General features: G+C 37.3%; 1 protein-coding gene across 1 annotated transcript in view; it reads left to right on the top strand.

The window, feature by feature from the left end:
• Nucleotides 1–13,778, top strand: part of SIAE (sialic acid acetylesterase) — a 43,519-nt gene that overhangs the window by 8,381 nt on the left and 21,360 nt on the right. The window contains exon 3 of the mRNA XM_072611424.1: nucleotides 12,304–12,479. Coding sequence (XP_072467525.1) covers nucleotides 12,304–12,479 — 176 coding nt within the window. The remainder of the gene's footprint in view (nucleotides 1–12,303; nucleotides 12,480–13,778) is intronic.

The following is a 13,778-nucleotide window of genomic DNA, read 5'->3' as shown; positions in this document are numbered from 1 at the left end:
TATAAATGGAACTCTGATCCTTGGAAATCTTACAGTGGCTATTCACATTTTAGATTTAGCAGAGGGAAAAGAGAAAAGAGGAAGGAATAATGATAAAATGTTCATCTGAAAAGATATGGCCCATGTAATACAGAAGTCAGTAATATACAATATTAAACAGTTGATTCTGTATCTGAAAATAGGCCAGGATGGGTCTCCTAGACTTTTAGTGGATATATGATTTCATCTAGGTCAGTACTCTTTTTAACTCAAGCATATCCTGTCCCATTTATGCCTTTTCTCCTGGTGCAATTCTTTTCCATGTCCTACCATAAATCTTCCATGGAGTGATTCATCCACTGTACCAGGGACCATTCTCCAGATCTTTTGACGTTATGGAGCTATCAATATAGCATACCTGTTACCCATCTATTATTCTTTTTTTTTTGGAAGGGGAAGGGTAAGGTAATTGGGGTTAAGTGACTTGCCCAAGGTCACACAGCTGGTAAGTGTGTCAGGTGTCTGAGGCCGGATTTGAACTCAGGTCCTCCAGACACCAGGGCTGGTACTCTACTCACTGTGCCACCTTGCTACCCCCATCTATTATTCTTTAAATTCTTTAAATCTTTAAAAAGATTATGTTTTATTTTTTTCAATCAACAAAAGTCTTATCGTCCCAGCCTAAACTGAAAACTAAAGAAAAACAAACTCCATCACAAAATATATAGTCAATCAAAACAAATTTCTACATTGTCTGTGTTTTAAAAAAAGTTTCATTCTGAATTCTAAGTCCTTCACCTTTCCATCAAGAGATGGGTAGCATGTTTCATCATTAGTCTTCGGGGGTTATGGTTGGTCATTACGCTATAAGAGTTCTTTTTTCGAAGTTATTTGCCTTTATTATATTATTATCATTGTATAAAATGTTCTGGTTCTGTCCACTTCACTGTGCATCAGTTCATACAAATCTTACCAGATTTCTCTGAAATCATTCCCTTTATCATTTCTTACAGCACAACAGTTTTCCATCACATTTATATAATATAATTTGTTCATCCATTCCCAACTTTTATTTTGCCAGGACTAATCTCTCTCCTAACCTGTCCTCCCTCTAATTCCCTTCCTTGTTTCATGTTGAAAGAAATGTTATTTCTGTACCTAACTGTGTGTGCATGTGTATTCTTCCTTCCTTTAATCAGTTCAGATGAAAGTGATGTTGAAGTGTCAGCTGCTTTCCCCACTCCCTCCTCCTTCTTGTTTGTGTACATGTCTATTTGTGTACCCTAATTATGTGAGATAATTTTCTCTAACCCTGCTTTCCTTCCCTCTCTTCCTCAGTATATTCTTTCTTTCTCTCTCTCTCTTTCCATTCTTCTCTTAGGATTTTTAAGATATAACAAAACCCGGGTCTTGTCTAATTAGACTCCTTCTATGTCCCCTGATGATGATAGGGCTCAGATGGACACATGCATCATCTCCCCATATTTGAGTATAAGCAGTTTATCCTTTGGTTTCTTATCACTCACAGTTCATTCATGTTTACCTTTTTATTTTTCTCTTAACTCCTGTGTTTGAACTTCAGAGTTTCTACACAACTTTGGTCTTTTTTCACAGAAATATTTAGAAGTCCTTTATTTCATGAAAAGTTTATTTTTCCCTCTATAGCATAATACTCATTGTTGCTTGGTAAGTTTTTCAAGGCTATAAGTCCCTATCCTTTGCCTTCTATAATATTGTTTTCCAAGGTTTTTCTTCCTGTAAAGTGTAGCTGTTAAATTGTGTGTGATCCTGACAGTGGCTCCTTGGTACTTGAATTTTTTCGTTCTGGCTGCTTGTACCATTTTTTCTTTAACCTGGAAGCTCTGGATTTTGGCTATGATGTTCCGAGGAGTTTTCATTTGAAGGTTTCTTTCAGAACTGGTGGATCCTTTCTACTTTCATATTTCCCTCTGATTCTAAGTAAGAAACATGGGCAGTTAAAAAAAAGATTTCTTGAAATATGATGTCTAGGCTCTTTTTATAATCATGGCATTCAGATTGTCCAGTAATTCTTAATTTTCCCCCCACAATTTATTTTTCGGGTCAGTAGTTTTTTATATAAGACACTTTAACTTTTCTTTTGACTTTGTTTTAATAATTCTTGTTGTCTTATAGTGTCATTGGCTTCTCTTTGGTTCAGTCTAATTTTCAGGGAGTTCATTGTTTGGGTCAGGTTTTGTACCCGTTCTGCCAAACTTAATTGATTCTTTTTGCAATTATTTTCTTCTATAGTTCCCATTTGTTTGCCATTTTTTATTTTAGCATTCTCATTATTTTATAAAAACATTTTTATCTCTTACCAAAAAAAAAAAAAACAAAAAAACCCAAAAAACCAAACAAACCCATTTCTTCCAGTTCTAGTTGTTTATGCCACAGCTGTGTTTTGATCTGAGACATTTCTTACAGATGTTTTGGATCTATTCTCTTCTTCTGCATTTGTGTCCTGAGTGGCACTGCTACCATAATGGCTCTTTCTGATGGGATTCTTTTATTTGTTTACCTAGTCTTCCAGCCTACCTCCTGGCTTGGGACTTGATGTTTGTGTTGGACTCTGCCACACTTTGAAGAGAGGTCTGGGTCAGTCCTGTTGCTGCTTTCTTGGGTGTTGAGTTTTGTTATTCCAGAATCTCAGGGACAAGCTTCAGTTTTTCAAGCTTTCTGTACTCTCAGAGTGGTCTGATCTAGGGCAAAGTCTGATTGGTGCCCCGCCTGGTCAAATCTCTGCAAGTTCTTGACCTGGGTTTTAGTCAGAACAACTATATACTGCTGTTGGACTCAGTCCCTATTAGTCAGCTAGGAATTTATTCTGGTTCAACATGACGGAACTGTAGGCTCTTCTTTGGTCTTGGATTCCTGCCCTGGTTATTTCTCTGTAGGCTGGACTAGATACTGGAACTGAGATGTTATATGCTCTGATCTTGGAATTTTTGCCTAACCACTCCTACTTGTTTCTGAACTTCTTTCTTTTTTCAGTACACTGCTGAAGGCCCCCATTTACAGGATGTCACCTCTGTACTCAGTTTCCCTTCTTATTCTGCTCTGGATCTGTGACTCACATAGTGGGTGACAGTGCTGCCCGTTGGAACCTGTCTCAATTGTGGTGGTCCAGTATGGTCTGAAACCTCCTCTCATTCTGCTACATACCCTCGCTTGGGGCATTGGAGTGTTTCATGCTTGGTGTGCCCCTCCTTCAACTCCATTCCCAGTTCAAAAAACCTCTCTTATCTGTCTGTCTATATCCAGCCAGGTTTGGATGAAGGATTCATGGTGACTTTTTCTGTATTGACCCATCATGCTTGGGGTGATGTATTTTCTAGATTTGTATGGAGGAGTTTTGTGGATGGGAGCTCAACTGCATTGCTTCTTGCTACTGCACCATTTTAGCTCCACCTATTATCCTTTACTCTTATTTCATGACTTCTGTTCTAGATAGTTATCATTCCTTGGAGGCTGCAAACTATTTATGCCCACCATACATATCTTTATTGCTTTTTGAGTGATTCCTTTGGAATTTTGATTCTTTGGTGATTGGGGTATTCCACATTTTGTAGCCATTTAGTATAACTGGAAGACTCTTGATACGTATATAAAAAAAAGATGGGCTTGCTTCAGGGAGAAGCTTAGGGTCATTGAAAATGTCTTATAGTTTTTAAAATGCTAGCGAGCCCAAATTGCTACTCCTATTCAATTCCAAGTTCACTTCATTATCCACCTGTAAGATCTGTCCATGGTATTTAATGAAGCAGTTCTATCCATCTATAAATAGGCAATTATCATCATTTGGACTTTCCTGTGTGAAATGTTAGGCTAATTTCTTTTTAAAAAAATATTTATTTAAAAAATTATTTATTTTCAGTCTTCAATATTCACTTCCACCAAATTTTGAATTTCAAATTTTCTCCCCATCTGCCTCCTCACCCCACTCCAGGGCAGCATATATTCTGATTACCCTTGCCTCCAGTCTGCCCTCCTTCCTACCACCCCCCCTTCCCTTATCCCCTTCTCTTCTACTTTCCTGTAGGGCAAGATAGATTTCTGTACCCCATTGCCTATATATATCTTATTTCCTAGTTGCATGAAAAAACAGTTTTAAAGCTTTGAGTACCACATTCCTTTCCCCCTTCCCCACCCACCCTCACTGAGAAGGCAAGCAATTCTATATAGGTTATACATGTGTAGCCATACAAAACACTTCCATAATAGTTATGTTGTGAAAGACTAACTATATTTCCCTCTGTCTCTCCATTTATTCTATTCCCTCTTTTGACCTGTCCCTCTACTAAAGTGCTTGCTTCAGATTATCCCTTCTCCCAATCTGCCATCCCTTCTATTATGCCCCGTCTCTCATCCCCTTTTCTCCTGCTTTCCTGTAGGGTAAGTTAAACTTCCATACCCAATTGACTGTGTATGTTATTTCTCTCCTGAAGCCAAATCTGATGAAAGCAAAGTTCACTTATTCCCTCTCATCTTCCCCTTCTTTCCCTCCATTGTAAAAGCTCTTTCTTGCCTCTTTTATGTGAGATGATTTACTACATTCTACCTCTCCTTTTCTCTTCTCCTAGTACATTCCTCTCAATTTTCTTTTTTAGATATCATCCCTTCATATTCAGTTCATCCTGTGCCTCTCTCTCTTTCTCCATACATATACATATATACACATACATACATGTATATATACATGTATGTATATATATATAAACATACACACATGCATACACAGATTCTCTCCAACTATCCTAATACTGAGAAAGGTCTCATAAGTTACAAATATCATCTTTCCATGTAGGAATTCAAACAGTTCAACTTTAATTAAGTCCCTTATGGTTTCTCTTTCCTGTTTACCTTTTCATGCTGTTCTTGATTCTTGTATTTGAAAGTCAAATTTTTTTTTCAGCTCTGGGCTCTTTAACAAGAATGCTTGCAAGTTCTCTATTTCAATAAAGTTCCCATTTTTTCCCCTGAATAATGATACTCAGTTTTGCTGGGTAGGTGATTCTTGGTTTTAATCCTATCTCTTTTGATCTCTGGAATATCATATTGCAAGCTTTCCAGTCCCTTAGTGTAGAAGCTGCTAAATCTTGTTATCTTTGTTGTGTTTCCACATAGGAAGGCTGCTTGCAATATTTTCTCCTTGACCTGGGAACTCTGAAATTTGGCTACAATGTTACTAGGATTTTTCCTTTTGGGGTCTCTTTCAGGAGGTGATCAGTGGATTTTTTCCATTTCTTTTTTACTCTCTGATTCTAGAATATCAGGGCAGTTTTCCTTGATCATGGCTTTCCGGTAGTCCAATAATTTTTAAATTATCTCTCCTGGATCTGTTTTCCAGGTCAGTTTTTTTTCCAGTGAGATACTTCACATTGTCTTCTATTGTTTCATTCTTTTGGTTTTGTTTTTTAATTTCTTGATTTCTCATAAAGTAATTAGCTTCCATTTGCTCCATTCTAATTTTTAAGGAATTATTTCCTTCACTGAGCTTTTGGACCTCTTTTCCCATTTGATCCATTCCACTTTTTAAGGCATTCTTCTCCTCATTGACTTTTTGAATCTCTTTTGCCATTTGGGTTAGTCTAATTTTAAAGGTGTTATTTTCTTCAGCATTTTTTTTTTGGGTTTCCTTTAGCAAGCTGTTGACTCGTTTTTCATGATTTTCTTGTATCACTCTCATTTCTCTTCCCAATTTTTCCTCTACTTCTCTTACTTGATTTGCACAATTCTTTTTAAGCTCTTCTATGGCCTGAGACCAATTCATATTTTTCTTGGAGGCTTTGGATGCAGGAACTTTGGCTTTGTTTTCTTCTTCTGATTGTATGTTTTGATCTTCTTTGTCACTAATAAGGTAAGAAAATACCTCTTCACTGAGAAAAAAAGAATCTATAGTCTGCTTCTTTTTCCCCGTTTGCTCATTTTCCCAGCTAATTACTTGACTTTTGACCTCTTTGTTAAGTGTAGGACCCCAGAAGCAGCCTCTGCTTCAGCAGTGGCTGGGGCTGGAACAGGGACTGAGGCAGGGCTGGAGCCAGGGCTGGAGCTGGGGTCAGATCATGCTTCCCTCTCAGCTAGGTGACAAATCCTTGCCACTGACCTTCAAAGCCGTCTTTGGTATTTGTGGGTTGAGAAGTCTGGAAACTGTTGCAGCTGCCAGTGATTCAGTCCCCTAAGGCCTGCTCCAGCTCTGTCTGCACAGGTGTGGCCCATGCCGAACTGCACTGAGCTTCCAGCCTGGTGTGATAGACCCTTCCTGTCAATCTTCCTGATTGTCTTGGGCTGGAAATTTGCATCAGTCTTGCCTTTTGTGGCTTCTGCTGCTCTAGAATTTGTTTAGGGTCATTTTTTTTACAGGTTTTTTGAGGGCTTGCAGGGAGAGCTCTAGTAGGTCTCTGCTTCTATGCTACCACCTTTGACTAATTTCTTTTGAGTGATGTAAAACTCAGAAGGTTCAGTAGTGTTCCAGGGCTTGATGGGAGGAGCACAAAGTGATCAACAAATAGGACAGTTTAGAGGATCTCACTGTCTTTAGGGAATTTCTCATTCTTTTAAACTTCACGATGGTGGCAAAGACCCATTGGTGCACATGTACCCTAAGGTGATGGTGATAATCTGAGGATCATTTATTAGAGTTACCTCTCTTGATTTCAGTGAATCTTATATGATCTTAACATTTGCATGAGAGATACTTTGTTGGAGATGAACTTTCATAACAAAATTTTGTATTACAGTCAGATGTCTTTAAGTTATCAAAGAACACAATGAGATTTTGTTTACCTTTCAAAAAATTGTGTGACTTTAAATAAGATATGGACTGCTAAATAGTATTTTTTTTTTGCAAAAGCTTGCTTGTTTCCTTCTTGTATTCTCTTCAATATTTACAGATATTCTAATAAAGATTCTGTATAGTTGAGAAAGTAGGCATATAGGTTGGTGTTTATTTATGTCCTCTTGGTTATCTTTTTTAAAATTAGGAACACTATAACTTTCCCCCCATATATTTGGTTTTCTTATTTTCCTATTTCAAATATTTTGACGTGGCTTTGTATACTTGGTCTGGTCAGGCTGCTCTTCCTGCATTGTTTTTCCTTACAGCAGTTCTCATATTTTCATGGAGGATATCAGGAATTGAAATATTGAGTTCAAATGTGGGAGTTTCACTGTCTAAAAGTAAATGAATCATTACAGAAATATTGTTATTTTCCTTGACTCTAGTCCTTAATCTCAGTTAGTGGGTAGTGGATAGAATGCTGGACCTGAGACATTAGCTGTGTGACCCTGGGCAAGTCATTTAACTTTTCTTTGTTTCAGTTCTTCTTTAGTAAAATGGGGAGAAGACAGTGGATAACAATAGCATCTTAAGGTTGTTGTGAGGATAAAATGAGATAACATTTGTAAAGCATGTTGCATACCTCAAAGCCCTCTTATACAAATACCTATTATTAATTGCCAACTGCCTATAGTACATTTGTACTGGATGTCTCTTCTGAAACTCAGCATGTGCAGAACCATTTTTATTTATTATTTTTCCTCCAGACAGACACTTCTTCTGAATTTCCCTGTTACTCTCAAGGGTACAACCATCTTAATAATCAACTAGATTTGCAACCTTGGTTCCACTCTCAGCTCTTCATCACATATATCCACTTATTTGTCAAGTCTTGTTTCTATTTCCATATTACTGCTCCTATACATCACCTCTTTTCTATTTACAGAACCACCACTCTAGTTCAGACCCTTATTATGTCTTGCTTTTCCTTTTGTAGTAGTCTCTTAATTAGTCTCTTTCTGCTTCACATCTCACCACTTTAATCTCTTCTTAATGTAGTTGCTAAAGTGGTTTTCCTCAAGTGTAGGTCTTAACATGTCATCCCTCTTCTTAGTAAATTTCAATGGCTACCACCGCTAGGACCAAATATGAACTCCAAACTTTGGTATTTAAATCTCTTCACAACTTGACTCCAACCTACATTCCAGCCTTCTTACACACACACTTAATAGTACAGTCATACTGGCCTTCTTGCAATAGCCTACTCACACAGTGTCCAGTATTTCATCTCTGTGCCTTTGCACTGGCTATTCTCCATGCTTTCGAATGTTCTCCCTCTTTCTTTTCATGTATTGGAATCCCTGGTTTCCTTCTGGACTCAATTTATGTGCTACTTTCTGCCTAAGGTCTTTCCTATTCTCCCCAGCTGCTAGTGCTCCCTTTTGTTTTTTTGTTCTGTATATACCAATACATGCGCATGTTATTTCTCCTTATAGATTGTAAGCTTCTTGAGGGCAGACCATTTTACTATTGTCTTTATATCTGTAAAGTTTAGCCCAATGCCTGGCACATAATAGGAGCTTAATTAAAATTTTCTGGCCACTTCCCTGCCATACTTTTTCCACTTCTCTCCTCTTGGGCCATCATCATTTAGCCTTTTCTTATCAGAAAATTGGAACCTGTCCCTGGAACCACTCTGGGCCTTGATAGGTTAGTTTTGATTTTATGTTGCCTGAATCTAGGCCTCTGTGGCACTTCCTGGACATCTCCACCTCATGCTTTCTTTGCTCTTCTCTACTTGGACCATAATTTCTACTCCCTTCCTATGAGAAGATTGAACATTGCCCTTGGAACACTCCCCTTTCCTCTTTCTAGCTCCCTTTTATGGGTTTTCTTCCTCCATTAGAATGTAACCTTTTCGAGTGCAGGGGCTATCTTGCCTGCTCACATTTATGTACTTAACACTTACTACAGGACCTGGCACACAGTAAATGCTTAATTCTCTATTCTATCTATCTAATAAATGCTTGTTGATTTATTCACAGATGTTTTCCATTTCTCATCTGTTTGTTGTTCTCCTTCCAGTTTTATCTTTAAATGCTCTTGTGGTGATCTGTCTTAATTAGGCTTTACACCAAGCTTCCTGCTAACATTTTATTCTCTACTGCTTCTTATTTTATGATTTGATACTGCTCATATTCTCCCCCATCCTCCAGAGTAAGGTTTTGTAAATGAGTCTCTTAGACATAAGTGGTAAAATCGGGGGAGTAGGGTATATATAATCACAAAAGTGGTGTTTTGGAGCATGAACATGTCTGCCTCAACGCAGTTCCTTGTAGAATGCAAATGGACTCTTGTTCTTTGACTTCTGCAAATGAAAGAAGCATAAAGGCACCTTCAATTGATTGGGGTGTTAGGAGCTGTCATATGTTACAATGAATAAACAGAAGAATCTTGCTAGAACCTAGAATGGAAGAATCTTTCCAGCTGCTTTTTATCTTCTCTTTTACTAAGTCTTATCGATTTAAGATTACAGTAGAAATTGCAGATTTGTATTAGTGATGCTGAATTTTGGCATTGGAGCTTTTGACATACATTTTCAGAGTTCATGTCACCAAACCAATTTGTGTCTGAGAAAATGCCAAAGTATGGCAGAGGTAGGGTGGGGTGGGGGGGAGAATGAGGTAGAAGACAGGTTTTTTCTATATCCAAGCTGATATGGAAATAGAAAAGGGGACTGTTTCAGGAAATATCCTTTTCTTCTTCTCTGATGTCTGAGAGTTCTATTGTAAATCTGGCACAATGAGCCTAAAATGATAATAATACACATCTGATATGAATGGGAAAAAAGAAAAACAAGAAAGTGTTATATGACTAGTTTTTTAAAGACATCTTCCCACTTAATCTTCTGTATTCATTTTTTTTTCTTCAGTTGATAATAAAGACGAGTAATTAGGAGAAATGTATGTCTGAATGAAAGGAGAAGTTCCCTGAAGTTTAAATTTGTGCCACTGGTTAAAATGTGAATAGCATATTACTCTTAGATGTGTCCAGTATTTGAAGTGTAAAAGCCTTATTCTATTTGTGTCACCCTTCTCAGCACACCCAGGACTAAAGGATCATCTCAGTGGTGACTTGGTCTCACCTATTACTAAGTTATCTTGGAAGGAGGTGGATTATTTGAGGAAGAAGCAATTTAATAATGATAATAGCTAGCACTTTAAGGTTTGTAAAGTATTTTACAAATATCTCATTTTATCCTCATAACAACATTGGGAGGTAGTTGCTATTATCCCCATTTTATAAATGAGGAAACTGAAGTAAAAAGGTGAAATGACTTGCCCAGGCTCAAACAGCTAGTCAGTGTCTAAGGTAGGATTTGAATTCAGGTGTTTTTGACAACAGGATTAGCGCTGTAGTGACTTCACCACTTGGCTGCCTTTTTAGATAGGAGGAAGGGGACTTGAGAAGAATGTGAAGATGAAAATAGAAGACGGGCAGTCAGTCCTGTTTTGTATTTTGGACAGATTGGAAGTATTCCTTGAGAGGTAGTAGTTAAGTTTAGAGTCTAGTCTAAATACAGTCCAGCTCTGTTTAGATTGCTCAGGCCCCGGAGATATCCACAGCCTCAGACATGTGATGAGGTGGTTTAGCTTTTTTTGCCCAAATATCTTTATTTTCCTTATTGTTCTTTCTTTCCCTATTTCTCTTACGGAGTAATTCAGAAGATGTGGTGAGTAGACAAATTATTTAGGAGTGACCATATCATTGTAACCACTTGCTGCTTGGGTCAGGAATATATTTCTCCAGAAGGACTTATCAGTGAAGGCATCCTGGAAAAACCTTGGGGAAGACTCTAGTCAGGACAGATTGAGTGTCTGCCTGCTCAGAAGTGTAAGCCATACGGAGCACATAGCACCTGTGCCACACAGTCTGTACTGGCTGCCCACTGTTTCCAAAACAGTGATTTTTGTACTTTAGGTGCATTGCACATTTAGTATGCTAATGTCTGATTATTTTGACAATAAAAAGAACAGCAGACAGTTGATTCTGGAATTTCTAAGTGAACCCCCTGTGGCCTGGGGATATGATATCTAGGTCTTTGAGTTATCTTCTTTAAAAGGGAAACAACACCCAACTGTTTGCTTCTACCTCAGATTCGGCAGAGATGCTTTCAGTGCAGTGGGGAAATCCCTTTTGTCTCAGGCCTTCACTGGACTTAGATCATGCTATCTTTTTAGCAACCTGCTTATAAGAATAAGTGTCATATAGCTTTAGTATAATACTATTTACCCATGTGTCCCTTTTAATAATTTTCTGTCATTACCTTGAAATTTCATTTTATTAAATGAGCACACAATAGTTGGATTTTTCCTTCTGTATTTTGCCAAGAGAATTTGCTTTGAAGTTGTCATTTCTCATTTTCCCTCCTTTATTTTCCCTTTATCCTCCCATGTTGCCAAGTTATTTTCCATTATTTGGTGCTCCCACTCTATTTTTTTACTCATTATAAAAGTGCTTTATTGAAATTGCTGAGCATGTTAGAGGATGAATTCCAAAGAATAGGTTGAGAATTTCTGAATGAGGAACTTAGAAAGATTTTCTTTTATTTATTGTATCCTAAGACCATGGTCCCATAAATGAGGAACTTCATGGAAAAACTTGAGCAGACATCTAAATCTGGTTAATGTTCAGTTGTTTCTAAGTAGGCTATCCAGATAAGTTTAAATATTCCTTTCTATTTCTTGATTTTTCTATGAATTTGTCCATCTGTCAGAGGAGTGGGAAAGGAAAAGAGAGAAGAGAGCCTATTCTGATATTTCTCATTGTTGGCATACTGACTGGACTTGATTTTTACTTAAAAAAACCCCAAAACCTCCCCAAACTATTTTGCTAGTTTTGGTAGGATAGTATAGTGTAAAACATAAACCAACATGTAGCGAACTGGTCATTGTACCTGATATCTGGTTTTGTTTCTGTTATTTTCTAGATATCGCTTAGCCTCAGTTTTGTTTATCTATAGAATGGGGATAGTAATATGTCTCTGGCTTAATTCATAAGGATAGCTATGAGAATCAAATGAGAGGACAGATATGAAAGCACTCTGTAAACTGTCAAGCTCTAAATATGTAGGATATTATTTAACTTGTGTTTTTGTTGTCTGTCGCTTTGGGTTGTAGGTTGGCCTAATTCACAGATCTCATTCTAGACTTTCATGGAATATCTGACAGTACTGCTGAGAGGGAGGGGTAAATAAGTACAGCATGAAGATATTTTCTTTTGTTAATTTTATGCCTGATTTTTTTTTTTATTCCTTAGGACAGGCGGGCAGAACTCTGATGTTTCCCTTATTCCCATCTGCTGGCCAAAATGTAGATAACTCAAGTATCCTATTTTCAGGTTTCAGCTAAATAGTGTCCAGAGACTTGGAAATAATACATGAGTTCCTGAAGCTTATGGTTGAATTTTAGTTCTGTTTTAATTGGTCTGAGATTCATTAGGCCCTTGGGGCCTTGCTAATGTTTCAGAACAGTCTGAGACCTGGATCGTGGTACTGGATCCTATGAAGCCTGGTGGGCCTTATAATATGACGGCAGAGCAGTTCATCAAGAAGGAGAGATACAAACAGACAGTATACGATGTCTTATTTGGAGATGTTTGGCTATGCAGTGGGCAAAGTAACATGGAGATGTCAGTTTCCCAGGTAATTTACAGATATATATCAGTGTCTCCTAAGTCCTTGGTATTTGCTTTATTCCCCTTGGGCAAAAGATAACCAGCAAAAAGTTAAGACTGGAGAGTGTCACAGAGTAGAGGAGGATTTGGAGACTTAAAATGAGCCTTTTTTTCCTCTCTTCTGCTGTGTTGGAAGATTTGGTGAAGACCTAGTAATGGAAATAAGAACACTTAGATTCTGTTTTATTGCTGAACCACTGACTCATCTTTTGATGTTGACATTCAGAAATTGAGATTCAGATGCAAATTAAAGATGGCCTTTGAGACAACTCACTGATGGGCATCTTTTGAAATATAGAGGCTCTTCATCAAGAGGTCTCATATGTCAGTGGTCATTTGGTCACTTTTCCCCTCCATTTTTCATATCCTAATTTTTCCCCTGTCATTTTCTCTGTTTTTCTTCATTTCAGGCTTGACCTTTTGGATTTTGATATTAATTTTGAATTTCTTCTTCTTCATCTCTATTTTATTCTCTGAGCCCTAATTACTTACTAAAGCTACTCTGAAGAAGAGCATGAAAGCATTTTGGATTTTGGAAGAAAATTGTTAGATATATACATTACCTATCTATCTATCTATCTATCTATCTATCTATCTATCTATCATCTATCTGTCTATCTACCTATCTGTCTATATATCTGTCTATTTATCTGTCTATCTATGTACACATATATGTATATATATACATATATATACACACACACATATATATATGTATATATATATATATATATATATATATAGAGAGAGAGAGAGAGAGAGAGAGAGAGAGAGAGAGAGAGACTCAAAGGGAAAGAGCGTTAGAGGAAAGAGCATGTTGGTATATCAGTAACATAGCAAAACACTCTTAATTTCTAGGAACAGAAAGTAAGGCCTCTCTAACCTAATGGGCCCAAGGGAGCATGTCTTACAGATAGTAAATACTGTTGAAAAAGTTAGCAAGAGCATCAAATGTTTTGGTAATAATAATTAGCCCTTAAATAGAACTTGAAGGTTTGCAAATTGTTTTACAATTTTTATTCTAGGAAAGGACTCAGTTCTGTTTATTCTCAAGTGCTAGTATTCTGTAGTTCTTAGCCCTCAGTTTCCAGCACAGGAAGCCAATCTAGAACAAAAAGGAGGTAGCACCTGTTTGGCTAGAAAGTCACTCAGGATATTTGTTATCCAGGTTTGCACTAATCCCTTCTTTTAGGTAGCTGATTTAAAATTGTAAAGGGAAATTTTATGTAGTTTTATTTTAATGAGGAGTATAGGTTCCTGCATCACA

The sequence above is a fragment of the Notamacropus eugenii genome, chromosome 5 (genome assembly GCF_028372415.1).
Source record: "Notamacropus eugenii isolate mMacEug1 chromosome 5, mMacEug1.pri_v2, whole genome shotgun sequence".
Lineage (NCBI taxonomy): Eukaryota > Metazoa > Chordata > Mammalia > Diprotodontia > Macropodidae > Notamacropus > Notamacropus eugenii.
Note: the sequence above shows the minus strand (reverse complement) of the source record. Positions and strands in the feature narration are given on the sequence as shown.